At 50.7% G+C, this 27,761-nt stretch overlaps 2 protein-coding genes and 1 pseudogene across 3 annotated transcripts; 2 read left to right on the top strand and 1 right to left on the bottom strand.

The window, feature by feature from the left end:
• Positions 1-7,387: 7,387 nt before the first annotated feature.
• On the top strand, positions 7,388-12,111 carry PTMS (parathymosin). The gene is made up of 5 exons (XM_087814810.1): positions 7,388-7,909; positions 10,831-10,902; positions 11,117-11,195; positions 11,335-11,396; positions 11,555-12,111. Exons 1-5 carry the CDS (start codon positions 7,865-7,867, stop codon positions 11,603-11,605), a joined length of 309 nt encoding a protein of 102 aa, XP_087670936.1. The 5' UTR covers positions 7,388-7,864; the 3' UTR covers positions 11,606-12,111.
• A 1,523-nt stretch (positions 12,112-13,634) lies between these two features.
• LAG3 (lymphocyte activating 3) lies at positions 13,635-19,239 on the top strand. 2 transcript variants are annotated; one of them, XM_087813971.1, is made up of 8 exons: positions 13,635-13,983; positions 14,244-14,388; positions 14,712-14,968; positions 15,601-15,864; positions 16,289-16,564; positions 18,116-18,358; positions 18,642-18,772; positions 19,093-19,239. In XM_087813971.1, the coding sequence occupies exons 1-8, from the start codon at positions 13,926-13,928 to the stop codon at positions 19,237-19,239; spliced, it is 1,521 nt and encodes a 506-aa protein (XP_087670097.1). In that variant the 5' UTR covers positions 13,635-13,925. The 2 variants fall into 2 exon arrangements, with proteins under 2 accessions (XP_087670097.1, XP_087670096.1); XM_087813970.1 differs by having other exon boundaries at positions 14,244-14,402; positions 14,696-14,968.
• Positions 19,240-26,325: 7,086 nt separating this feature from the next.
• Positions 26,326-26,947, bottom strand: LOC148093918 (small ribosomal subunit protein eS8 pseudogene; annotated as a pseudogene).
• Between the last annotated feature and the right edge of the window lie 814 nt (positions 26,948-27,761).

Here is a 27,761-nt window from a genome sequence, read left to right as displayed (position 1 = left end):
TTAACAGAATTTGCTGATGGATGGATGCAGTGTGAGGCAGAAGAATCAAGAACTCCAAGATTTTTTTTATCTGGGCAACTGAATGAGAAATAAATGAGCATTCTGCTTGCTGCACTGTACTGAGTATATACAGACACTGGTTTGAGAATAGTATATTACAATTGTCTGGTTGGAAGATACTGACCATGTGGCTACACAGGATAATTGACCTAGACAGTCTCACCTTTAAAAGCTAGCCACCTAAAGCTGTGGACAACAGGAATAAGTGAATTCCATACCTAGTTTGACCATAAGATGTTAGCTGTTAGACCATCAGGGGTAGATATGCTAATGTTAATGGTATTAGCATTGGAGCTTTAAGTCTTAAGAACTTCCTCTTCTTTGATCATTTCAAGAAGACATCCTGAAGGAGGCAGTACATCTTGTGATTAACATAGGCATTAATGATTGATTTTTGTATCACCTGTTTTGTAGTTCATGTCAAAAAATATTTATTGGGCCATGGCTGGTTTGGCTCAGTGGTTAGAGCATCAGCCCTCAGACAGAAGGGTCTGGGGTTCAATTCCTGGTCAAGAGCATGTGCCTGGTCGGGCGCAGGTGGGAGGCAACCCATCGATATGTCTGTCACATGGATGTTTCTCTTCCTCTCCACTCTCTAAAAAATCAATGGGAAAAAAAATATCCTCAGGTGAGGATTAAAAATATATATATATATATATTTACTGGGCTCCGACTATGTGCTAGGCATAGTGTTAGGTGCTGGAGATGAAAAGACAAGTAATAAAAAAAAAAGAAGAAAGAAAGAAAAGACAAGTAAGACATAGTCTCTGCCCAAGAGGGTGGCTAACATGGAATTAATTATAATCCAGTGATGAAGTCTGCAGTAGAAAAATATATGTGTGTGTGTGTGTGTGTATAATTTATTGGGGTGACATTGGTTAATAAAATTATATAGGTTTCAAGTATACAATTCTACATCATAATCTGTATATTGCATTGTTTGTTCACCACCCAAAGTCATATCTCCTTTTGTCACCATATATTTGACTCCCTTTACCCTTGAAAGATAAAAAAGGGCAAAAGTGGTCCAAAAGAGGGAGCGAGTGACTTTTGGGGTAGGGAAGAGCCAGGAGAGCATCCCAGGCAGAAGATGTGATCAATACAAAGACACAGAGATATGCCCCATTTGGGAAGAGCTATGAGGAGTAAAAAAAAAAAAAAAAAAAAAAAGTGAAGCAAAACATTTGAGAGAACAATGGTGAGAGATAAGGTTACAGAGGTTAAAGGGACCAGACCTTGAAGGGCCCTGTTTGCTCCTGGAGTTTATTTGATAGGCCTGGGAGAAGCTATCAAAGGGTTTTATGTAGAGAAATTACATATAGGTAAAAAGACAGTTTATGAATTTCAGGAACTATTTTTGAGCTTCTACAATATGCCAGGTAGAAAAGTAGGTGCTGAAGATACAAAAATTCTTAAAATTGATTGAAAATCCTAACTAAGCTTAAAGTGAGTGAGTGATGTTGACCCCTGGAGCAGAGGTGGGACTGAGCTTGGAGAGAAGGTACTCAAGGAATCTCTATCAAGTGATATGTGAAGGATCTAGGAAGGGAAAGAAAAGGTGGAATCTTGGGTGACCCCTTTGCATACACAAATGAGTGGAGGACAGTCCTTTTAAGTGAGAGAGAAAATGAGGGAATTCCAGTTGGAATGTGGGGTTTGAGGAGCTGTGCAGGATTCAGAGAGAGATGAACAGAAGGGAATTGGAGTCATGACTCTGGCATTCAAGAGAGAAGCCAGCGCTAGAAACACAAGTTTAAAAGTCATCAGTTTTTGAGGTGTGTGTTGGCAATGAGACTTAAAACCATGAAGCACATGAAGGAGTCACTTAGACTGGGAAGAGTGAGAACAGGACCCCTGAGGCTGGAGTCACCTGGAAGGGTTCAGTAGACACCGTCATCGCCTTCTGGTTATCGAGTCCTCCTTCGGTCTTTTACATTCTGGGCAAAATAAGTTTCTAGTGACCACTCCTGGTCCCATTTTCCCTATCCTTTTCTTTCCTTTTTTTTTTTTATTGTTGAAAGCATTACAGATGTCCCCTTTTCTCCCCCCATTGATCTCCTCCACTCAGCACCCCCCACACCCCAGGTCTTCTCCATACTATTATCTGTGTCCATATAGTTTCCTATCCTTTTCATTCCTACTTTTCTCTGTGGGTCAGCCACAGTTTGTTTAATCTGTGAAAATGTGGAAACCCTGAACAGACATGCACTTATGGTAAAGCATATGACAACAGTGACCCAGATGACTTTCTTTCCTTTTTAAAAAATATATGTTTTTATTGATTTCAGAGAGAAGAGGGGAAAGGGAGAAATAGATAGAAACATTAATGATGAGAGAGAGTCACTGACTGGCTGCCTCCTGCACACACCCCTACTGGGGATTGAGCCCGAAACCTGGGCATGTACCCTGACTGGGAATCGAACCGGAGGTTGACGCTCAACCGCTGAGCCACACTGGTGGGGCAACCCAGGTGACTTTCAACACAGCCAGAGTTGCTCTTGACTTTCTCTGTACAGAATACTGAGGATGGAGAAGAGAAAGGAGGTGAAAAAAGAAAAGACAGCTTAGGGCCAAGGTCTAAAGTGGTGCTGTCCAATATGGTAGCCACTAGCCACATGTGGCTATTTATTTAGAAAATTTAGTTTTGTTTTTTTTTAATCCTCAACCGAGGATATTTTTTTCCATTGCTTTTCAGAGAGAGTGGAAGGGAGAGGGAGAGATAGAAACATCAACGTGAAAGAGATGAACCGATTAGATCGAGGTACATGCCCTTGGCCAGAATCGAACCCCAGGACCCTTCAGTCTCTGGACTGATGCTCTAACCACTGAGCAAAACCGGTGAGGGCCACAGGTGGCTATTTAAATGTAATTAAAGTTAACATTAAAAATGTAGTTCCTTAGTTGCATTAGCCACATTTCAAGTGTTCAATAACCACATGTGGCTAGTGGCCACAGTATTGGAAAGTGAAGATATAAAATATTTCCATCATCACAGAAAGTTTTATTAGAGCCAGAAAGCATTTGTGTTATCTTTCTTCTGAACTTTTTTTGAAGGCCTGTGAAGGCTTTTTGAAGAGTGCACATGGGGGAGAAATGGAAAGGACAACAGTGGTAGGCTGGGCAATAGCAAACTATTCTCAATGTAAAAGTGAAGGAGGATACCAAGAAGACATGGAGAACAAGAAAAGCCAAACAATTTGGAGGAGAGGTACAATGGTAAAACCAATTCTTTTTGCTGGGCAGAAAGTTCATGGGGAAGTAGAAAAGCCACAGATATTTTGTTCGTGATGCTGATTCTATAAAAGACAGACAGTGACCACCAGGACATCAGTAGTTAATGAAAAAATCCCAAGTCAGAGCGAGGCAAGCTGATATCCTGGTAGCATGTTGCGTTTTCCCCGCCTACTCAAATAAAGAAGGTTGAGAGGGCTCTGAGATTGAGTTCAGAATGGTGTGGCAGGGCTATGAAATCAATTTATTGAGCTCTTCTTTGGTAACTAGCATATACCTCTTTGGTACCAGGTATTATGTACAATCAGTAAGAGTGGAGGAACCAAGGAAGGCTGTTTGGTGTTGGGAACAATAGATAAGGATTTGTAAAAATCAAGAGAGATCAGGGAGGCATTTCTGAATAGTACTCATGGAGACGGGACAGTGTGCTGTCTGGTAATTGGTGGAAAGAGAGAGTGTTGGATACACGTCCATTTTCAAGTTATACTTTGAGCTCTCCCCATCTATTCCTTGAGGGCAAGGACTATGTCTTTTTCATTTAGCTTTGAGCCTCATCACATAGCATAGTGCCTAACACTTAGTTCAATAAAAGTTTGTTGAACTATTTTGTTTGAAAAGTGCAAAAACTTATGCTTGGTATAGAAGCCAAAAGAAAACTTGGAAATTTTTTTTATTTTTATTTTTTAAGTTTAACTCTACTTAAATATGACTAGAATGTAATGATGGACACACTTTCCTGCTAGGGTTCATGATGAATGTGCCTTAGTGTTCTTAAGTAACGCTTCTGGGGGTAACATACTCAAAACAAACAGGATCAAAGTTAAGCTGGTTTAGGTCTCTCTCTCTCTAGGAATCCATCTCTTCTCAACTCTCCACTGACTTGAGTTTTTTAAAGATAAAAAAAAAGGGGGGGGGCAGCCCGGCTGGTGTGGCTCAGTGATTGAGCATCGTCCCATGGACCAAGAGATCAACGGTTGGATTCCGGATTCCATTCCCAGTCAGGGCACAAGCCCGGTTGTTGGCTCTTCTGTCCCCAGTGTGGGGTGTGCAGGAGGCAGCCCACTGATGTTTCTCTTATAGATGTTTCTATCTCTATCCCTTTCCCTTCTCCTCTCTCTAAAAAAACAATAAAAACATTTTTTTTTTTAAAGCAAAGGAAAAATGAGGAATAAAAAATGAGGTTATTAGGAATGGGGATAAAAAAGTAGTGAGCAGTGGGGAGGTCCAATTCTCAGGTTTTTGTCCTACAAGGCCTTGAATGATAACTAGGCCTTCGTTAGCACTTAACCTATGAGATAAATAGGCAAATGGGGGGGGGGGGACCACCAACAAACAAACAGGAACTGGAGAGGGGTAAGAATTCACTTACGAAGGAGATGGAAATGGTTAGAATTTAACACCTTACACATAGTGCTGAGGTACATTTCTAGGATGTCAGGCCAGAATTCATAGGATACAGGGGGGTTATGCCTCCCTTGTTCTCACCTGGCTTCTTTTTTCACACCTCCAGAAAATGTGTAAGAAGCACAGTTTTCTCCATTCAACTAGTGGCAGAAATTCTCAATTGGACTGTGGAGTAATAGAACTCTAGGGATAGAACTCTAGCCTCCACAAGGCCTCAGAAATAGTTCTCTGGAAAGGAGCAAACACACGCTGGCATCATTTAACACTGTTTGGTCCCAGAGGCCCAAAGTCTAACCCCAAAGACTATAAGGGTTGGCTTTCAGCAACCCACCCAATCCATATTCACCCCATCTCACTTCCAGCTTCTTTCTTATGAAGCCAAGACTTCAGACTAGTCTGCTGTCCAATCAGACAGGGAAGGATAAGTGATGCTTTTCCCATGCAGGAAGGGATTTAGATCCAGGACTCCTGCTTCCTGGGTCTTTTCCCTGTGGTCCCTTGTGTCCAAACTCTTAGATTCTCAAGGCACTCCCTTGGGCCTTGGGGCAGGAATCTCATTCTCTGCCTCTCCATCTCCCTGGAATTTTCCACTGCAGCTGCCTCCGCTCCCAGACACCCCTCCCTGGGCAAAATTCCCGGCTCCCTCCGCCTCCCCTTCCTTAATCACACCTCATTCCCACCCCCGGCCCTGAGGCCCAACCCACAGTCCCGCTCACACCCCACACTAACCCCGGTGGTCCCAGTTAGAGAAATGGGAGGCCAGGCCCTTACAGAAGAGTGAGAAAGAGGGTCCCAGGCTCTTTCCAGAGCAGGCAGAAAGGGCAGTAGAGGGGCTGGTCCCCTGTGGGGCTGGAGTGGGGGGAGTGGCCCTCTTCGAATCCCCATATAAGGCAGGGCAAGCAGTTAGGCTCCTGGATTGGCTGATTCAAATGAGCATTCCACCTGGCAACAGGGTTTCTATTGGCTCTCAGGAAAAATAGGAGGAAGGTGGATGGAGGTTGTTGGTGGCGGGGATTGGAAGGGGGAGGGGAGTGGAGGTGACCGGAGTGGGGGGCGGTTACCAGGGCAACAGGGTAAGAGCCCAGCAGGGTGTCCGAGACAGAAGGCGGGGCTGGGAGGTGTCGGAGGGGGTAAAGGAGGGTGGGAGGGAGTGGAAAGAGACTGTGAGGGAGGGAGACGGGGAGACTGGGGGGGGGGTAAAGGAGGGGGGAGAGAGAGAAAAATGAAGCTAGAGAGTACAAGAGAGTACAGAGATGGAGAGGGTCAGAGATCGCTAAAGACATCAGCAAGTGAGTCAGAGAAACAGATTGAGAGATGGAAAGATCTGAGAGAAAGATGAGTTTGGCAAGGAAAAACCTGGGTGGGGCTCCAAGATTTTTGAGGAGAGGGAGACTGAGAAACAGAGGAGTCAGGTGGAGAAATTGGGAGGTGTGTACACCAAGGGACCAAAAGATGGTTTATTCAAGCACTCAAATACTAAATGATGATTGATCAGTGTATTTTTTTTATTAAGAAAATAAGAGTAATGATGATAACCAAATATGGGAATGCACATACACCAAAGATATCTTTTCCCAAACCCTAGCCTTCTACCCCATCTACATCCTGACCTTTAATACACACCCCAGCTCCTGTCCCCTCCTGAAATCCCAAGCTTCTCAAAATGACCCAAAGATACTGAAACTGAGCACCAGGAACTGAGAATGTGTGGAGGAGGGTGGGACTGGAACTCCAGACCTGGACCCTTTGCAAAGGAGGTAAACATAATTCCGAAAGGCTGGGAAAGATGGCAGCAGAGGAAAGGGAAATGGAAAGAAAGGGCAAACTTGGAAAATAAGGACATGAAGAGGAACTGAGGAAAATCAGCTAAGGATATAGGACCAGGTGACAGACTCAGATGAGACAAGAACAGTGGTCTGGGAAAGGGAAAGAGCACAGATGGAAGGGTAGAAGAGGGCAAATGAGAAGTAGAGCAGAGGTGACAGAGTAAGAGAGATGTGAGATATAAATGGTTGTGAGGGAGGGGTCTGGGTACACGAATGAGGAGGAATGACGAGAAATCGAAGGAACAGAAGGAAAGTGAAATGAGATGGGCAAATAAGAAAGGTCAGAGATGGAAGAGAGGAGAGGAGACTGGAGGGCCTGTGAATCCTCTCGGAGCACAAGAAGGAGCCAGGAAGGGAAGAACCCAGGAAGGGTCACGAAAGTCAGCCTAGGGCAGGACAGAAGGTGGGCTGCCCGTTCAGCTCCCATCTCTTCTCAAAGCCTCGCAGAGAATGTAGATTGAAGCCGGATGAGAGCGGAAATCCAGCGTGATGTGGAAGTAGCTCCCCACCCTCTTCCTCTTCTTTAAGCTTTTGGTTTCTCAAATACCTGCCCAGCTTTCCCTCAGCTCCCCTCACCATCCCTTGCAAAATCTCAGGGCGTGTGTGTGTGTGTGGGGGGGTGTGTGTGGGGGGGGTTCGGGGGTCAACAGGATTCTGGCCAGCCCTTCAGTCTGCCCCCGAAAGACAGACTCCACATTCACAGGCAGTAGGTCGGGATTCGGAGAGGTCCCTCCCCGCAGGGACCCCACCCCTTCCCACCTCCGCGCCCCACTCCTTTCTCCGCGACAGTCAGTCCCTCCATTTCCCCCTCCCGGTCCCGTCCTCCCTCCCGCCTCCCGTGCTCTCCCTCCCCTCGCTTTCATCCTCCTATCCCCACCTCTCCAACCTCCGCTTTCATCCTCCTCCCTTCTCCTCTCCTCCCCGCTCCCGCCTGCCCCACCCCTGGGAAGCCCCTCCCGTCGGGCAGCGCCGCCTTTATAAGCGGTTTCTCTGCCCGGGGGCGGCAGCGGCTGGTCGGTGGCAGCTCTGCTGGTGCGGGGGCAGCGAGCCCAGGACCTAGCGACCGCGGCCGGAGCGCGCCGGCCACCGCCCGCACCGCCCTTCCGCCCGCTCTCCGGACGGCCGCAGCCCTGCGGGTCTCCACTCCAGACCCGCCCCCGCCCCACCCCGCGCGCCTCTGCCGCCTCTTCCAGAGACCCAGCTTGCTGAGCGGCCGCCACTGCCGCTGTCGCCGTCGCCGCCGCCACCGCGCCAGGTTCCGGCCGCGGCCACCTTTCGCCGTCCAGTGCCCCTCCGTCCCGGCCCCGGGACCCCGGCTCCCCGCCAGCCCCGGCCCCGGCACCATGTCGGAGAAGAGCGTGGAGGCAGCGGCCGAGTTGAGCGCCAAGGTACGGGCGGGGACGGCCGCGGCCCGGACCCCGCGCGACCCCCGGACTCCGCGCGGTCACGCACCCCAGGCCGCCCCCGACGGCCCCACGCTGTCCAGGCGCCGGATCCCGGCAGACCCTTCTCTGCCCTCCCCCCGCTCCCCTGCCTGGCGCTGCCTACCCACCTCGGCGTGCGCCCGCCAGCGCCCTCTAGCTTCCCGAGTGACGCTCCCGGCCCCGCTCGGGCCCAGCCGCTGTCTCCACCCCTCTCCGGGCCAGGCCCGCGCGCCGTGTCCGTGGCCAGTTTCCCGTCGGAGCTCTCCGCGGCTCACTTTACCTGCCCCTTTCCTACGCCCCTCTCCCCGCGCCCCGTTTCCCCGTCCCTCCTTCCAACCTGACCTCACCTTTCCTCGGCTAAGTGGTTTGAGACCCTCCTGTGTAAACAGGACTCTCCCTGGAGGCTGCTCCTCGAGGCCGACTGCCTCTTGGACAGCTACTGCCTCTATTTTCTCATTTCCCTCCTTTCTTTCCGTCTTTCCTTTACCCATGGCCTTCAGCTCTCTTTTCTCTCCATAGCACCCCTTCACTCTCTCCCCCCACACTTAAAGAATTTTAAGTCCCTAAAAATCAGAAGCAGGTTAGGAATAGCCTTCGAAAAAACCTCTGCTCAGCATTGCATGGCCTTGCGTAGAGCCGTCCTTGCTCTCGTCAGCTCCCTTCCCTGGCCCATCCGTTTGCCCTTGCCTCTCTTTCAGCCTTTAATTTCTCTAGGGAACTTGCTGAGTATTGCTTTGGGAAATTAATTCGGCCAGAGCTTGGGGGCTGGGAGCCCGACCTTGGGAGTGGGGGGTTGCTGAGGAGGTCACCGAGGCCTCCTGGTGGCCTGGGAAGTGAAAAGGGGGTACCATTAGGATTAAAGGCACTGAAAGAGAGGGGCTATATGGGAGATCTGGAAAGGTGTGGTGGCATGTGACTTCATTGAGTAGGTGTCTTTGTATGTCTGAAATTCAGCAAGTGTGTGGGACTGCCCGTGTCAGTTACATGTGTGCATGTGGAGACCTGGAGCCATGTTGCTGCTTTGTGAGTGGCTCCACTGTGCTCTTGTGCTGTCTGTCACAAGAGTGTGCCAGAAGGCCCAAACACCAGGCCATGTGTCTTTGGGTTGCGTGGGTGCTCCTCTGTAGCTGTGTGTGTGAATTGGTGTCAGCCTGTGTCAGTGTGTGCGCCTGTGTGAGTAAATGAGGCCAGAGGGCTTCTCTGCACAAGACCTGGGTCACATACCCTCCTGGAAAAGGGATCATGGAAGGACAGTGACCAGAAGGACAGGACAGGGAGGAGAGGACCTGGCCCCTTGGACTTTGGTCTCTGGTAGTCTCCCTCCCCCTCTTAAGCCCAGATGTGAAACTCAGGCCAGGGCTGCACAGACTTAGTGCTGCAGTCCAGATAGGAGCTGATGAGCCCCTGGCTCTCCAGGCCCAGAATGGAGGGGAAAATCAACTAGGCAGTGGAAATGCCATACTGCCCTGGCCAGGTATCTCAGTTGTTAGAGCATCGTCCTGATACGCCAAGGTATGGGTTTGATACCCGGTCAGGGCACATACGAGAATCAACCAATGAATGCATAAATAAGTAGAACAACAAATCGATATCTCTCTCTCCCTCGTCTCTCAAATCAATAAATTTAATTAAAAAAGAAAGAAATGCCATACTGTCCATGTGGCAAAGAAATGAGGACAGCCAAGTGACATGAAGAAACCTAGCTGGAGTGAGAGGGTCAAGCATTCTGTGCTCCCCTGAAAGGGAGAAGGGAATTAAGTGTCTCTCCAGGCCAACCATTGACACCAACCCCCACCTCTCCTATCCTCAGTTCTGTTCCAGAAAGGACACACCCTTCCAGAGTGATCTACTCACACAGAAAACTTCCATCCACATGGAATCAGATACACAGAGTTGCACACCGATGCCAGATCTGATCACAGGGAGACACTGTCGTTCAGTGCCTGCCAAGGGTGGGGTGGGAAGAAGACTGGAATCAAAATTGGAAGGGTGGGTGTGTCTAGAGAGAGGAGACTCTCTCAGGAGCGCATCTCCTTCTGCCATATCAGAAAAGGACAGTAGGGTGTGCCTGCTAAGATCTTGGGGTGAAGAAGAGAGGGGCAGTGCAGGGGGTGGACAGGTCCTTTCCCCATCTGTATTCCTGTCCCACCCCATACACAATGTGTTTGTCTCTCTTCTTTCATCCTCCATGCCCCACATTCTCCCATGTTTCTTTTACCCTGCTTGACCTACATCCCCTGGAAGTGGTTATTTCTACCACACCATGGGCCTTAGGGGGAGGAAACTACTTGAACTTTTTTTTGGAAGGGGGAGTGGGAAAAAGTGAGGGGGTGCCAGGAATTGGGCTAGAGTGCTCTCCCTATTCCTGTGGTATTTACCCAAGTAGGAGCCTGAGGACTTTGGGGACAGACATACAGACAGGGCAACAAAGGCTTTGGTAGTTGGGGGGAAGCTGGGAGGGATGCCCAGGAAAGAGTACCAGGAAAAGGCCCAAGGGGTAGACAAAAGGCGGAGCTGGGTAGGCAATGGAGGGGGTGGGGCATCAGGGCCATGAGCAGATGGAGGGGATTTGCTTTGCTGAGCTGAACTCTTCAACCAGTGAGGTTTGGAAGAGCTTGATGGGGATGGTGAGCAGTTACCTTGGTCGCCTAGTTCTCTTTCCTCATCACTTTTCATCTCCCCTGAGTCTTGGGGGAGGGTGTCTGGTCTCAGCCCCGATATGGCCTTAAGGACCGTGGGACCTCTTCTGACTCCAAGCTGCTGTGGCTACCTTCTCCATTTCACACTCTTCTAAGCTCACTGCGGAGGGAGAACCGGAGCTAGAGGGATTTAAAGGCTGCAGATCATTTGTGGTGAGAGAAAGGTGACCCCTTTCTCTCTTGCAGGACCTGAAGGAGAAGAAAGAGAAGGTGGAGGAGAAGGCGAGCCGGAAAGAGCGAAAGAAAGAAGTGGTGGAGGTGCTGAGGGTCAGGGTTGGGGTTGTGGCCACACCTCCCCACCATTCCCCCTCCAGTTACCTTCCTGGGAGGCTGGTCTGTCTTTGCCGTGTTTGCCCCGACCTCTCTGCTAGTCCCTGCCCCACCCCTCAGGCCCTCCCAGTGCCCCTTGCCCCTGGTGGTGATGGTGGGTGGGGCATCCAGCCTGACATGCTTTCTCTTCTGGTCCCCAAAGGAGGAGGAGAATGGAGCTGAGGAGGAGGAAGAAGAAACTGCTGAGGACGGAGAGGAGGAAGATGAAGGGGAAGAAGAAGGTGGGGAGGGGCAGGGAGGCTGGGCTCCAAGGAACAGAGTTAGGGTGGGTTTGAAGACCTGAAACAGGGCTGAGGGCAGCCACAGGGGGTCTGCTGGAGCTTCCTGCTCTTCCCCAATGACCCATTTCTGGCTCCTCAGATGAGGAAGAAGAAGAAGATGACGACGAGGGGCCCGCGCTGAAGAGAGCTGCTGAAGAGGAGGTTTGGGCTGGGTTGTGGGGCCTGAGGGGCTATCAGGGATGCAGCTGGGAGCCCTTTGGATTTGGACCCAGATCCCTGTGGTGCATGGGCGGGTGCCGGAGCAGGGCAGGGACAGGGGATGTCCCTCTCCCATTTATCAGCTCTTTCTCTCTCCACAGGATGAAGCTGATCCCAAGCGGCAGAAGACAGAAAATGGGGCGTCGGCATGAGCCCCCTGCCAGTGGGCTGGGGTGGGAGGCCCCTCGGGGCCTGGAGATGGGGGCAGGAACAGACGAGTACAGCCACTCTTCACCTGACTCCTTGCTCTGGGCCCTGCATCAGAGCTGCCACCCTCTTTCTCCCCAGCCTTCTCATGTCCACCTCTCCAGACACTGCCCCTCCATCCTCACTCTGCCATTGTTCCACTTCCTGACCTGTTCCATCTGAGCTCCCCAGCTGGTCTCCAATTGCCCCCTTTCCCTCTTCTTTCTCTTTTCCTCCCTCTCTCCTCCCAGCCACTCCCCCCACCCCCTCCCAGTCTCCTTCCTAACCTCTGCATCCTAGCCTTCTGTCTTGACCATCCCTACCCTGCCTGATTCCTGGGTCTCCCTCAGATCCCCTTCTCTCAGACAGCGCCAGGCCAGGGTGGGGCCAGGGTTGGGACCAAGCCCCACAGCTGCCCCCCCTCCCCTTTTTGTATAATTTAATAAAGAAATGGTCGCGCTTCTGTTTTTAACCTGTCTCCTGTTTTCCCGTGGCGAAGGAAAGAAGATGGCTATGTCACATTGTTAGGACCCTTCCCTTCTATAAAAAAGTACCCTCCTACCACCCACCACTCAAGAAAAGAAGGTTAGCACTTTAGGGATGGTCATAGAGTGCAACTTCTTTGAGAGCTGGCTGCTATCCTGATTTTGGATTCTTGGGGATGCGCCTCCCCAGCAATACACACTTCCCTGCTAGCCCACACCAGGTTTAGACACTGCTGAGCCCAGTGGAAAGCTACCAGCCCTGTTGTGCTGAACCAGGCGAAGAAACAGCCTCAGAAACAGGAAGTCCCACCCCTGCAGTGGGAGAGGGCTGGAGGCCTGGGTCTCAACCTCCTGGGACCTAGAGTGAGAGTTGCCCAGCATCAGAACTTTCCCTCTCCCTGGCACTGAGGAAGTGAGCACCTGGTTAAGGAGAGAACTCCAGGGCCTCTTGTGGTACCCAGGCTGGCTACAAGTTCTTGGCACCCACCCTCCACCGCTCTCTCAGGCTGGGTGGGGTGGGGAGCAATGGTTTCCCTCTGGCAGTCTCAGGCTTCCTTCCCTAGTACTTCTGCCTCAGTTTTCCTAGAGTTTGATCTTTGTTGCAGGATTTCTGCATTTCTCCATATCACTCTTGCCAATCTAGAACCTCTGGATTGGGAGCAAATGCTGAGTATATAGGGGTCTGAGCCAGGGCAGGGTGTATGTGACTCACTGACACCACCATTCTTATTAAGACACCTATAATTCACACAGGGTCAGGACTACACAGAGCTTTTGTCTTCACACCCTGTAACGGACCTTGGCAAATTATTTAATCTCTGACCCTATTTCAGTTTCTTCATCTGTACAATGGGGATAACATTAGATTTCATGAGTTACTGTATGTAGTGTCTAATACAGTGCCTAGCACATACTGAAGGCTCAATACAACACAGCTATTCATTGGGCTTGAGGTGCTCTTACCCAGACCTACCATCTTTTAAGGTCCAGTAAAGCTTCCTGTCCCACCTTATTCCCAAGAATCATTGGATGGGTGAGAGAGGCAGGTCTACAGGGGTAATGAAGTTCTGGGAGGTTAAAGGGATGAGGGAGGGGATGAGTACCAAAGAAAGGGCTGGCCAGGAAGAAAGTGTGAATGTTGGGACTGATGGGAGACAGCTTACAGATGGGCAAACTGGTAGATTCAGGCAGAAACAGTTTGGAGAAAAGAGCATAAGGTCCTGGGAAAGGGAATAGTCAGGAGGGTGGGGGAGGGCGTGGAGGGGGTGGTGGGGACACCCAAGACTGAGGAAATAAACAAGGGGAGTGCCAGCCACCACAGGGGTGGAGGGTAATGCTGCTGGGAATCAGCCCCCTCAGACTTTCCACTGCGAAGCGAAACCGTGAGCCCTGGGGTGTGTGGGGGGGCAATGCAGAGGGGAAGTGGGGAAGGTGGAGGGAAGGCAGAAGGACAGGGGCAAGGGCTCTGGGAGCAGAAGACCGACCTCCCAGCTCAAGACATCCACCTTGCCTCTGCTCTGCTCTCTGTCACTGCCCTGTCCCATTACCTGGGACCCCCGCCCCCTCACCCTCTACCCTCCTCAGCCCCCGGCTGCCTGATCTGGCCAGCCTTCCTCTGGATTCCAGCCTCTGGTCATTGGTTCTTCCCCTCTCTCTCCAGGCCTCTGTCCTGGTCCCTCTTCCTCTAGGTTCCCTTTCTCCACCTCCCACTTTGCAGAACCTCCCTTTTGTCAGGCTGTCTCTCCCTACTTTCTGACCTCTTCCCTTTGGAGGGCTCTTCGTGGCCCAGGCCTAAGGGGAGATGGGGGAGGCCCAGTTCCTGGTCCTGCTGCTTCTACAACTGCTGTGGGTGGCTCCAGGTAAGGTGGGGATGAAGCTCTTGAGAGGGTTGACCACCAGATCCACAGGAGGGGGTCAGCAGGGGTCTCCGGATGACCACGCAGAGCCAAGGTTCTTAGTTTGGGTGGATTTTCCTCATGCCTTTCTTCAGCCCCAAAGCCTCTCTTCAGGCTCCCCCTTGGAAGGAAAAGGACAGAACCCCTGGTCTTCCTCAGGCTCCTTCTCTTCAACTGTCATTTGGCTCATGGCTCCTCCCCTTGGCCTCTCTTTTCCTCCCCAGTGGAGGCACCAGGGCCTGGGGCAGAGGTCCAGGAGATGTGGGCCCAGGAAGGGGCTCCTGCCCAGCTTCCCTGCAGCCTCACAATCCCCCTCCAGGAAATCAGCCTTCGAACAGTTGGGGTCACTTGGCAGCATCTACCAGACAGGTATGCACCCCAAAATTGGGCAACAGAACTCCCAAATCCAAGGCGCAAGCCAGCCCTCATTCCCCTCCCCTGAGCTGTCAGTCCCTCTGAAGCCAGTGGCCTGCCTCCCCTGCCACTATGCACCCCAGGCGCTTCCTTCGCAGACCGCTCCCCTCATCCTGGCATCCCACGGGTTGCCAGCAGGGGATGGCGCTGGCCCAGTGCAAGCGAGGACTGGGACGGTTAATGGTCGAGAGATCTTCCCTTTGGGTGGGCTTCCTTATACTCAAAGTGTGCGGGGCGGCATCTTCCCTTGAATGTTCCCATCTCTCTCCCGCGCCCAGCCAGCCCCCAGCCCCGGGCTCGCGCCCCGCCGCGTCCTTCTACACGGTGCTGAGGCTGGCGCCCGGGGGCCTGCGCAGCGGGCGGCCGCCCCTGCAGCCCCGGGTGCAGCTGGAAGAGCGGGGCTTCCAGCGCGGGGACTTCTCGCTTTGGCTGCGCCCGGCTCAACGCACAGACGCCGGCGAGTACCGCGCCGCCGTGAGCTTCAGGGACAGCGCCCACACCTGCCGCGTCCGTCTGCGAGTGGGCCAGGCCTCGAGTAGGTGGGGGCGGGGCGAGGGGCGCCGGGCGGGAGGAGGGCGCCCTGTTCCCGACGCCGTCCGGAGGCAGGAAGGGCTGGGCCCGGGCTGTGCTTCTAAGGATGCGCCAGAGGCCCTGCCAGCGAGCCCCCAGAAGGGGAGCGGAAGAGGGTGGGGAACCAGATTGCTAAGTGGAAGGTGCCCCCAGAAAAGCACGTGTGTCGGGGGAGGGCCCTGTGGAGAGATTGTATCACCCCTTGATCTCCCCTTCCCCTACCCACCATGGGAGTGCTTAGGTGGAGGAGGGGAGGCACCCCTTGGAGGGGGTAGGGAGGGTGCGGGGCTAGAGTGATTCATTTCAGACATCTGTGGCTCAGGAGGTGGGATTAGTGGGGATCCTCAAGCAAGGAAGTCCTGGTGAAAGGGGAGAATAGACCAAGCCAAGTAAACTTGGAGGCAGGAGACTCTGGGCACCCATTTTAAGCACCTCCAGGTGTCAGGCACTGAGCTGGGGGGAGGGAAGGGAGAGGGGAGAAGACAAAGAAATCTAAATTGTGGTGCCTATTTCCAGGAGCTTCCAGCGGTAGTTGGCCTGCTGTGCTGGGAAAATGTTTGCAGTGGGGCTGATCAAACCTTCTTTACCCTTGCACAGTGACTGCCAGTCCCGCAGGGTCCCTCAGGACCTCCAGTTGGGTCGTTTTGAACTGCTCCTTCAGCCGCCCTGACCTCCCAGACTCTGTGCACTGGTTCCGGGGCCCAGGCAGAATCCCTATTCAGGAGTCCTCCCATCATCACTTAGTTGGGAGCTTTCTCTTCCTGCCGCAAGTCAGCCCCGTGGACTCTGCGCCCTGGGGCTGCATCCTCACCTACAGAGATGGCTTCAAGGCCTCCAGCACCTACAACCTCACTGTTCTGGGTAACTCCTCCAGTCTGCCGTCACACTTGACCACAACACCTTCCTGCCTGCGTCTCATCTCTCCCTGACTTATGGGTCCCCAAAGCAGGTCTTCAGCAGCTAATACTTGTGATTGCTCTGGATCTCACTGTCCAATTTCTTTCTTTCTCCTGTTGCAGACTTTCAGCTGCTTTCTCCCATGGCAGACTTTCCTTTGGCCATCCAGCCTCAATTGCCAGCTTTTGGTCTCCTGCTGGCCCAGCCCACATCCTGGGTTTCTGAGCCTCTTTGGTTCATCCACCTTACTCCGCTTCTTAGCACTCTTCAGAGCTGGACCCCTCCTTCACTCCTGCGCTTTTCTGTCTCCCTTCCATGCAGATCTAGTGCTCCAGCCCCTGTTACCTCCCATTATCAGCTTTAACTTTAGGTTCCTTTTTCTCTCCAGATCCGGAGCCTCCAGTCCCTCTGACAGTGTATGCAGGAGCAGGCTCCAGGGCGGAGCTGCCCTGCCACCTGCCTCCTGGTATAGAGACACAGTCTTCCCTCACTGCCAAGTGGGCCCTTCCTGGGGGAAGCCCTGACCTGCTGGTGGCTGGAGACAATGGCAACTTTACCCTTCGACTAGAGGCTGTGAGCCAGGCCCAGGCTGGGACCTACACCTGCCACATCCATCTGCAGGGTCAGCAGCTCAATACCACTGTCACTTTGGCAGTCATCACAGGTCAGCCCCGTGTGGGGAAGGAGTGGCTCCCAACCCAGGGGAGCTGGATGGGGGGGACGACTGGCTGGGCAAACACGGGGCAAATCTGCCTCATGATGCCAGGGCATGAACACAAGTTACAGAGGCTGTCCCTCATGGCCTCCTCTTTTCTCGCCCCCATATGTAAAGAACTGAAACTGAAAATCTCCCCTGAGTCACTAGATGAATGTTCCACACTTCTTTAAGGGGATCCCCTGCTCTGACCTGGGGGGGAGGGTCTGAGAAATTAGAAGACGATGAAGCAAAAGTTTGAATGGTTCGAAAGGGATGGACTATATTTCTAGAATCATTGTCCCACTTTGGGGCCAGGGCTCAGGTTAAAGTTGTAGGAAGTGGCCTGGATTTGGGAAGAGTTCATAAATCAGTCCCTTGGTCAGCAAATATTTACTGATCATGGGCTTTTCAAGACAGTGTAAAACAGACACACTTTTTTTAAAAACCTCAAATTGTGTGGATTGATAGATAATTCAATTAATTACCAGTGGTGGTTGCTTGGCTGTGTCTGCAGTACTAACCCGTGGCCACTAAATAGTGGCACCACGTAGTATGTGCTTAATGAGTATGGTTGATGAATAAATAAATATGCTAACAAATGATACATCACCTGTGGGCCGCTGCTGGATTTCCACATGCTTCCTCCGTATTTCTACCTAGATATCGTAGTTGCGTCTCAGCCTCACTCTGAGCCCCATCTTTTCTTCATGCCAAATCCTCTTGCTGACTTAGCCTTTCTATCAATAACTCCACCTAGCCACCTCCTTCCCCCACATCCAGTCAGTCACCAAAGCCTACCAGTTCTTTCTGTCTGAGGTCTTCTTGAGGGTCCACTGTTTTGTGTCAGTTTCCCATGCTATCTCATGACAACTTGATGGGATGTTTTATAGAGAAGGAACTTTTCCAAAGTCACACAGCTGGAAAGTACCAGACTCAGGGTCTGTACTCAGGTGTCTGTGTCACCAAATCTCCAGGTTCCTGTACACATTTTGTGTCCTCCTACTCACCCTGTCTCTCACTGTAAGCTTTGAGATGCTCTGTCTCTAGGTTAGTTGGTCAGTTCACTGTTCTCCAAACATCCAGATAGAGGGTGAGTTCATTCAGGGGGCACCTCAGGGCAGGGGCACCGATGTAATACAAATTACGGAAGCAGGAAAAGTGCAAAGTATATTGGGGGTCAATTCACTTGACAGATATTGGGGGTTTGAGCATTTGAATAGACAATAATGTAAAAGAATCTGAAATAATATTTGTTATATGATCTTTCTGGCCCAGTTTGAATCTGAACAGTCCCCTGAAGGCAACAGGGAGCCTGGGAAGTTTTTGAGCAGCAGAATGATCTGACCAGAACTTTGTCTTCATAAGATTAATTTGGCCATGACCCCGATCTCCTCCCTTCAACCTCACCCAATCAGAGTCCAGGGGAGTGCAGTGTGATTGAGATTTGGGAGTTGATCATATGGTGTCAAGTAAAGGGGATCGGGGACTCAAAAGATCTCTTCCTTCTAATGTTTTCAGTGACTCCCAAATCCTTTGGGTTAACTGGCAACCTGAGAAAACTGCTTTGTGAGGTGACTCCAGCATCTGGACAAGAGCGCTTTGTGTGGAGCCCCCTGGACAAGCGGTCTTGGAAGAGTACCCCAGGACCCTGGCTGGAGGTGCAGGAGGCCAGCCTTCTTTCCCAGCCCTGGCAGTGCCATCTGTACCAGGGGAAGAGGCTTCTTGGAACAGCGGTATATTTCACGGAGCTGTCTGGCCCAGGTCTGAGATCCCACAACACTGGAGCCTCAACTCCAGACTAGTCATCTTGATCCCACTTGCAGACCCCCTCCCGACCCCTTCCCAGCTCTTTTGTTTCCTATTAGGGACCTGACTTCCAGCTCTTGTCTAGTCCAGGCCCTCTTCTGCCACTAATTAGTTGAATGATCCTGGACAAGTCCCTTAAAATTTCTGGGCCTTGTGGTCTGCCCCTGCAAAATATGAGGGCGTGGCAATATGTCCTTTCAGCAGTGATCCTATGCCTAATCCTATACTTTCTCCTTAGGTGCCCAGCGTGCCGGGAGGGCCCCAGGTGCCCTGAAAACAGGCCATCTCCCTGTCTTTCTCACCCTTGGTGTCCTCCTTCTGCTCCTTTTGGTGACTGGAGCCTTTGGCTTTCACCTTTGGAGAAGACCGGTGAGCCAAGGATTCCGCCCCTCCCGCCACTGCCTTTCCTTCTCCCTAGTCCTCAGAGTGCTGTCTGGCACCCCTTCCTCAGGAAAGGTGACTAAGGTGGACCCTGAACTTGCCTTTAGAACCCCTTCTTCATAAGCCTCTGCACTCCAGGGACCCCTTGTGCCTGAAGAACCCAAGGGAGGCTTGAAGGGGCTGAGAAAAGGCCTGGGACCAGATGGGTTGGACAAGGGCCTGAGAAAGAATAGATGGGTCCGGCAGTGTCCTCTTTATTCCCTATTTCTTCATCTTTTCTTCCTCTCACCCTCCATGTCTTTCCACAGTGGCGACCAAGAAGATTCTCTGCTTTAGAGCATGGGATTCACCCACCTCAGGCTCAGAGCAAGATAGGGGACCTGGAGCAAGAACCAGAGCCGGAGCCGGAGCCGGAGCCGGAGCCGGAGCTGGAGCCAGAGCCACAGCAGCCCTGACCTGGAGCTTAGGCAGCCAGTGGATCACCTTAGCTCAGTACAAATAAACTCCCATCAGCAGCAAGCTTGAGTCTGGCTCCTTCTTGTCCAGTGAAGGTTCTTGTCTCTCCCAGCCTCAGGGTGCTCCCTTCTCCCATCCCAGCCTTCCTTTCGCCTACTTTTCCCCAGCCAGTGTCTCTTATCTTCCCCTTTCTGTTCCTGGCTTCTCCATGATTCTTTTCTCCCTGGGCTCTTTCTTACTCTCTCTCTCTTCTGAGTAGTCATTTTTCTGAAGCTCCAAAACACCCGAGGAGATTAGCAGTGCAGTGGACAGGCCGGCGCGTATCCCCACATGTAGGTACCGCCTTTGTGGGGTGCCCTTGCTATGGTGCCCTTATCTCTAAAGCCGTTTCCTCCATCTTTCCCTCATCGCACTGGCTGCCCTGGTTTCCTTGATATTTTTATTCCTCTGGCCCACCCCACCCCACCCCACATTCGGCTCTACTTCAGCACTGTCCTTGACCCTCTAGCTGCAGTATGTGTACACACACACACACACACACACACACACACACACGGAACAGCCCTGCCATGTCAAGTCCTGGAGATCAAGTCTTGCAACCTTTCTGTGCCCGCTGGCTGCGGTTCCTGCCAGCCTCTGCCCCACCCCCATATTCCTCAGCTCTTGGGGCCTCGTCTGTTCCCAGGCATGAGAACACACTGCCACCCAGTGGTCACAGTTTGTCACACACCACTGGGGGTCACTGGGTAGGCTGGGGCAGGCCCGAAGACACTAGCAGTGCATTGGACAGGTGGGCACGTATCCCCAAGTGTAGGCACCACCTTTGTGGGGTGCCCTTGCTATGGTCTGCATATGAGCATTCACCCAGCAGCTGTCGCATTCTCTATGCATCCGTCAGGAGAGGGACTGAACAGTACATGCCTGGGGGCACGTAGCCCTGGACCTGGCAAGGTTATGATCCAAGTCTGACAAAGGAGAGTGCTGTGAACAAAGGCCCCACGTGGGGACAAAGACAGCCAGCAAGACAGCTGGCTTCTGCTGCAGCTTTGGGAGTCAGGACACCTGGCTTCTGATCCCAGCTGTGCTGGTGTGACCAGAGTTAATCCTCCTAAGCCTCAGTTTCCTTACCTTCCTCACCTATTAAATGGGATAATGATAATAACCCACCAAAATGGGCTGTTGTGAATATTGGATAATGAAAGGGCTTCACTGTGACGTGCTCCATATGTGCGATGTGCTTATCTGATCATCTGTTTGTGAAGGAGGAAGTGAGCCTGCTCTGGTCGTGCCAGGAATGATAGAGAAGACCCACCAGCCTGCCTGCCTGCCCGCTCTGTCTCTCAGAGAGAACATTCATCTGGGCCATGAAGACTGTGGTCAGCAGAGCACACGCACAGCCTTGGCCCCAGCACTCCCACAGTGACCTAGACCTCTGCATGCAATGTGTGCCGGGCTCTGGACTTTGGCCTCAGGCAACTCTGTCAGGGAACTTTACCCTGGACAGGAGGAAAAAAAAATATTGAAAGAGAGTGGGAGCAAGTCTGCAGGAGCAGGAGCCCCCATGCTTTAGTGGGGCAGGGGTTTCCTGGAAATTTTTGTGGGTGGCATTTTCCTTTCTATTAGGTAACATCCTATGCCCTCTGGGCTTATGAAAGTAGTCATCGAGGATTCACCAGTGTCTATGCGGGGACTTCCCCATGTTCCTGCACAAAGGGGACAAGGAGGGGACAGGGGCAGAGTGAAGGGCCACCTTGTTCACCCACTGAGGAAGTGAAGAGCAAAGAACGGAAGGAAGAGAGGGCATGGGGCTTGCGCTTATTGTGATCCTTTTATCAATTTGTGCTCCCTTTCCTATGAGATCTCTCCTAAGGGGTGACACACCCTGCTCCTCCCCTTCTTCTCTCAAAGTTCTAGCAAGATAACCTCCAGCCCTTTTTGTGTTCTCTTAGTCCTTCCAGGGAGCTAGATTAATTCATCCCCCATCTCCAGGTTTATCTGTGAACCGAACCAGTGTTCCAGGCTGGGGGCTTGGAGGGGAAGGGGCATCAAGGAGGCAGGGAGCTATGTGGGGGTCCATGGAGGGTGGGGGAGGGACCATCTTAGGTTCTTATTAAAAAGGAAGGGGTGTGTTAATTATCTATTGCCACATAACAAATCACCCCAAAACTCAGTAATTTATTTTACTTTTATTTTTTTTAATTTTTCATTCTTTTAAAAAAAATATGTCTTTATTGATTTAAGAGAGAGGAAGGGGGAGGGAGATAGAAACATCAATAATGAGAGAGTCATTGATTGGCTGCCTCCTGCACACCCCCGACTGGGGATGGAGCCCGCAACCCAGGCATGTGTCCTGACCAAGAATCGAACCGCAATCTCCTGGATCCTAGGTCGATGCTCAAGGGCTGAGCCACGTCTGGCTGGGCCTCAGTCATTTAAAACAGTAAACAGTATTTCACATGGTCAGGAATTCAGGAGCAGCTGAGTTGAGTATTTCTGGGGCAAGGTCTCTTGTGAGGTGGCTGCCAAGATGTGGGTCAGAGCTGGAGTCATCTGAAGGCTAGGCTGGACTGAAGGATCTGCTGCCAAGAAGGACCCTCAGGTGGCTGCTGGCCAGAAGGGTTAGTTCCTCCCCACCTGGGCCTCTTCTTAATGCTTTCCCTCAGAGGGAGGAAGTGGCCAAGACAAAAGCTACTATGTCTTATAACCTAATCTGGAAAGTGACAGACCTTCCCTTCTACCTTATTCTATTGGTCACCCAGGCCAAGGCTGGTGCAGTGTGGGAGGAGACAACATAAGGGTGTGAACTGAAGGAGACAGGAATCACTGGGAGGCCACATTGCTTCATCTTGGCTATCCTGGGGGGAATAGCTCCTGAAAGAGAACCAGGTCACCAGAGGGGAAGAGGTATCTCTGCGTACCTCCTTCCCCTTCTTCCCAGCCCTACGTGGACCTGACAGTCTGCCTCATTGTCCACTGCCCAGAAGTTCTGGAGACCAAACGAGGTCCAGAGCCTTGCCAAGTCAACTGTGTCAGGCAAGAGGCCATGCTGTATTCATCCAGACCTGTGGTCACATTGACCAGCGTGTCCCCCCCCCCCCCCCACCTTGCTGTTCTTATCTTTATGGTGCAGGGCAGGCCTAGAAAGTTCCCTGCTATCCTTTCCACAAAGGAGGTAAGCAAGGAGCTTAAGTTTCCTTGCTTGGACCCACCCCAAGATAGAGTTCACCCTTTGAAGAGAATGAGGTTGAGGTGGGGATGGGTTCTATCTGCTTTACTCTGTGGCTGACAATTTATCCAAAGGGCTGCAGGTGCTAGCTGGCTGAGCCCAGGCTGGGCTCAGAAATTTGCCTGCTCATAATTTCCATGGGGTACAGGAGGCCCAGGAACCACCTTCTGAGAGTTGCAGGAAGTGGTCATGGAGCTGGGAGAATGTGGCCAGGGTGGAGATGGGTCAGCCCTCCAAGACTTACTTTCCAGAGAACAGCCTCTGTGGCCCTTCCCCCACACCTCCAATCTCCAAACCCTGCCCCCAACCGCCTTTGCAGAGGGTGTGAGTGTAGCTGCAGATGTTTCTAGTAAGGAGGCCACCACAGGACTGCACCTGTGGCTTCCAACTTCCCTCCCACCCCTTCTCCAGTAGCCTGGCCTCCAATACTTTGTCAGCCTTGCCACTGGCTTCCACCTGCTTCCCCTCTCTTTCTCCCCATTGACCTCCTCCAGTCTAAAGACCGAATCCATACAGCAAAAATAGCTCTCTACCAGGAACAGGAGACTTCTGGAAATCTCCATGCTCCATGCTTACAGTCCTATCAAGGGGCAGATAGCTTAATCCCAGTTTCTTCTTCTGTAAAGTGAGGATAGTACTACCTACCAAAAAGGTTTGGCATGTGCTAATGTATGTGAAAGTGCTTTGAAAATGGAAAATCACTCTATAGACGTGAGGGATAGGGGTGGTGCTAAGCCTCAGAAGCCCTAGATGAGGATGTCAGCCTCATAGCCCTTCACTGCTATGGGAAAAGTCGACTCTTAGTCATTACCTTGCCTTCCTTAATGCAGAGGAGGGGCAGTGGGGTGAGGGGGACAATCCAGGCAGAAATTCAAACCCCAGTTCCATCAGGTATGGTTACTAGTCCTGTGACCTTCAGCAATTTTCTTAAACTCTTTGAGCCTCAGTTTCCTCATCTGTATGGTCTGGAGAATAATACTTATGTCCTATCATTGTTGTGAGGATTAAATAAATATAGTCATATAAAACACACAGCTGTTCTAAATGTTCAACATAAACTTGCTTTCTCTTCCTTTTTCTTTTCCTCTTTGGAAATCCCAGAGTGAGAGCCAAGTTCTTGGAGCCTGTAACCCATCTTCATAGACTTTCACAGGTCACAGACCTTGGATTTGAATGGTGTCACACAGTCCATCTGGTTCATCATGTACAAACTGTGGGCCCTAAGCCAGATCCAGCCCTTGGAATGCTTTGTTTGACTTACCCAGTGTTAGAACAAAACAAAAAATTAGGTGCCAACATTAAAGTTAGGAGATGTTACATGAATGTCTGGTTTTCCATCTTTTCTCAAAATTTTGGCAGAGCTGGCAACTCTGAGTTCACACTCTGGTACAACCTCTACTAATCAACTCAGCTGGAACTGTGTGATTAGTGGCTGCCTCCATTAAATGAGGCAGGTGCTCTCTAGCTTGCCTCAGTCCCCACCCCTCCCTATCATTCACAGCCGGTCTGCTTTTCTCAGTGAGATTCCCTAGCTGGCTCCTGCAGGCATTTAAGTTTGTGATCTGATCTAGTCCCTTCCCATTTATTCATTCACAAAGTAGTCAACAATCAGGGGTTGGGGAGAGGGGGGATGGGAAGTTTGTATTTAACTGGTACAGAGTTTCAGTTGGGGAAGATGAAAAAGTTTTGGAGATGGATGGTGGTGTGATGGTTGCACAACAATGTGAATGGACTTAATGCCCCAGAGCTGTACACTTAAAAATGGTTAGAATGATACATTTTATAGTGGTATGTGTATATTTTACCACAAAAAACTTCATATCAATAAGTATCAATAACATTTAATATATAAACAAAGATTTGACAAGTATTGAGGATCTACCAGATCCAACTCTGCTGGGTGCTAAGTAAGGCAGATATGGTCACTACTCTAGTCTGAGACAGACACTAAACAATCCATAATTTCATAATCATAACACTTGGACAAGTGCTTCCAGGGCAGAAGCTGCACAGGATGCTGGGAGATCTTACTGTAAGAGAACCTGATTTCAGATGAGGAGCTAGAGTAACCATCTCAGGCTATGAGGAGGGGTGATGGGCGGAGGATGGTGGAGCCCCAATCCAGCCTCTGGGTTAAGATATAGAGCCCCTTCACCTCCCTTACCTCTGAACCACCTGCCTCCAGACTTTTTTTCAGGCGAGAAATCAGCTTCAGCCTCATGTAGGCTTCTATTATGTTGAATTTCCTTCAGTTGTAGCAGAGCCCAGTGCTTACTGATGCATACTTCCCATGGAAGCCTTTCTCAGTCTTCCCGTTGAAATGAGGTTCCCTGTGTTAAGCTCTTCCAGCACCCTGTGCTTCTCCCTTTGTAGCACTTGTGTAATCATAATGAAATTAAATGTTCAGTGTCTACCTCGCAGGCTAGAGCAGTGACCATGTCTAGCTTACTAACATCCCCAGCACCCAGCAGAGTGCCTTGGGTCTGGCAGGCACCTAACACTTGTTGAATACATGAGTGAACGGAGGAACCAGACTAGATCAGGAGTTATAAACTTCAGTGCCCATAGGAGCCTGCTATGTAATGTAAACGAGAAAGCAGGTGGGAGGGTATTTGCATTCCAGCCTGCAGCAAGGGGATGCAGGCCTGAGGAAGGACACGCATCCTCCCTTGAAGGACACATGTCCTCCCTTTAGGGATGCTCCTTAGAAGGTACACCTAACATTTTCTCTTATATCCATTACCTAAAATTATCATTTAGCCACATCCAGCTGCAAAGGAGGCTGGAAAGTATAACTTAAATCTGGGCAGCCATGAGCTCGGCTAAAAATTGAGGGCATTACTAAGGAAGAAAAGAAAACAGACTTTGGGGACAATGAAGGTCTGTGCAGAGAAAGAGTTAAGGTCTGAAAAATGAATAATGTTTTACTAGATCAGTGGTTCTCCAAGTGTGGCCCATGGGGGTCCCTGAGACCCTGTTAGGGAGTTCTCAAGGTCGGGCTATTTTCATAAAAATAATAAGAAATTACCTGCAAGTTGAGATTGCAGTGATGTTGCAAAAGCAGCCTGGGATAGAGGGCTTGCTGCCTTAGCACAAACCAAGGCAGTGGAGCCAAACCATACTGTAGTGACTGCATTCTTCACCGCCAGGCATTTGCAGTAAAAAAGAAAACAAAAATTAATGCCAGTTTCACTTAAGAATGCCCTTGATGAAGCAGTCAATATTAATTTTATTAAAATTCAACCCTTGAGTGCATTGTTATGGAATGAGATGTAGCACGTCTCATTTGTTATGAAATGTGAAATGCGGAAAGCACTTCGGCTGCAAATGAAGCGCCGTGACTGTCTCAAGTGGAAACACTGGGTAAATGTTGAGGTTGCAAGCTGAACTAGCCACTTTTTTGTTTGTTTCCATAGTAGGGGAATGGCATGATGATATGTGCATATTTAAATGTAGGCTGCTCTGCAGAAGATGTCCTGGAGGAAGAAAAAGGCAGAGGCCAGGAGACCAGTGAAGAGGCAGGTGCAGTGGTCCAGGCAAAGGATGATGATGGCACCTTGGGTGGGAACGGTGGCAATGGGGCAGAGTACTTGGATAGGTCTCAGAGCTGTTTAGAAGGTAACACCCATGGGAACTGGTAAATAAACACAGGGGAGGGGCTGGGTTAGGGAGTAAAATACTAGCCCGTTTATTTGGCTTGAGCAGCTTGGTGGATGGTGAAGCCTCACCGAGTGGGAGATTTGAAGAAGTAGGACTGCAGGTGTGAAAAAAACAACAAATAAAGCCACTTATTTATTTAGCTATTTATTAGAACAATAAACACCTTTATCACATGAGCTAAGATAGGAGGAAGAAAGATTTATTTGCTGTTCCGGGCGTTGATTTTCCTCAGCTGGAACCCCAGAGCCTTGCTCTCCAGCGCAGAGCCACCTGCGTGGCCACCAGGGCCTGGTCTTGGAACGATGCAAGCAAGAAGCTGGCCCTGCTGCACTGCTCTCTAGAAGACTGCTGACTCCGGCATTCTTTTTCCTTTCATCATATTTCATCTGAATTCTCTTTGATTTTTTTTCTCTTTAAATTCTCTTCCTCCTCAGGTGTCAGTTTGGCCTCCTTGTTTTCGCCCAGGGGCTGTGCTTGTGGGACCCTTACCACTGTGCGTCAGTATGGTGCACTGTCAATGAGCATGAGGCAGCTCCTTACTAGGGTGAGTGCGGACCAGTTTGTTGTGTGCATTGCAGACACATCCATAATCTTTGTTTTGTGCCTACAATACTCTGAGCCCGAGGAAAGGTTGCCCACGTCCATCCTCAAAGTGAGGGGCTTCTTGCTGCCTCCCCGCACACTGTGTATATGTGTGTGGGGGGGGCAATCTTAGTGTTGGCAGCAGGACGTCTCAGCTCATATTTTCGCTTCTTATAGTGGGGCTTTCTCTTGTCCCTGGTCTTGCAGCACTTGTGCCAATTGTCCCTAGACATGCCCATGGCTCAGTGTGGGCTGGAAAGAACTGAATGGAGCCACTTTAAAATGGAGCCAGAGCTGCCTTGCCAGAGGAACTGTGTCCATTTTATGCCTCAAACCTTTGGAATGTTAAAACAGGGCAAAATAACCTTTGGACTAGGTGGGCCTAAAACAACATTGTGTCCCAAAGAATTGTTTGCAAGGAAAACAAGAAAGCAGATAATACAGCTATGGACTGATGGCTTGGAGTGAAAATAAAAAGCATTCTTTAGAATAAACATCACTATGTTATAAATGCCTTCCATCTATTGATATAATTGTTCACCTTCCCTTTCTTATAAATACCCCTTGTTTTTGTCTAATTGAAATATTATTTGGGCTTCTGCTAGAATCAATGTTTCCCTAACAGCTATTCTTCTGATCTCAAATAAATGCTTGTTGCCTCTCACTTTGAAAAGCCTTTATTTTTAGGTGAACAGAGGTAGTAGGACGCAGATGATAAGCTGAGTTTGCTCTGTCTGGTGAACATCCAGGTGGAGATGTCCAATGGCAGATGGATATACACATCTGGAGCTCATGACGGATCTAGGCTAGAGATAAATGTTTGAGGGGTGGCCAGAGACGAAGGCCCAGAGGGAAAGAGTCTGATTTCTGGTCACTCTGGGTATCTCAGATATCCTCCTTGCCACCCAGGCCCTTTCTGCCATACTGGGCCATCTGTAATGCCTCCGGTGCCCGCTCCTGAACAGGTGCCCTCAGGGCGCAGAGGCGAGCAGCTCTTTCTGTCTTACCACAACTGCAGGAGCAGGAGCCCCCATGCTTTAGTGGGGCAGGGGT

This window comes from Miniopterus natalensis, chromosome 2 (genome assembly GCF_054644295.1).
Source record: "Miniopterus natalensis isolate mMinNat1 chromosome 2, mMinNat1.hap1, whole genome shotgun sequence".
In the NCBI taxonomy this organism is placed as follows: Eukaryota; Metazoa; Chordata; class Mammalia; order Chiroptera; family Miniopteridae; genus Miniopterus; species Miniopterus natalensis.
The sequence above is the reverse complement of the archived record's forward strand: the minus strand, read 5'-3'. Positions and strand labels throughout refer to the sequence as shown.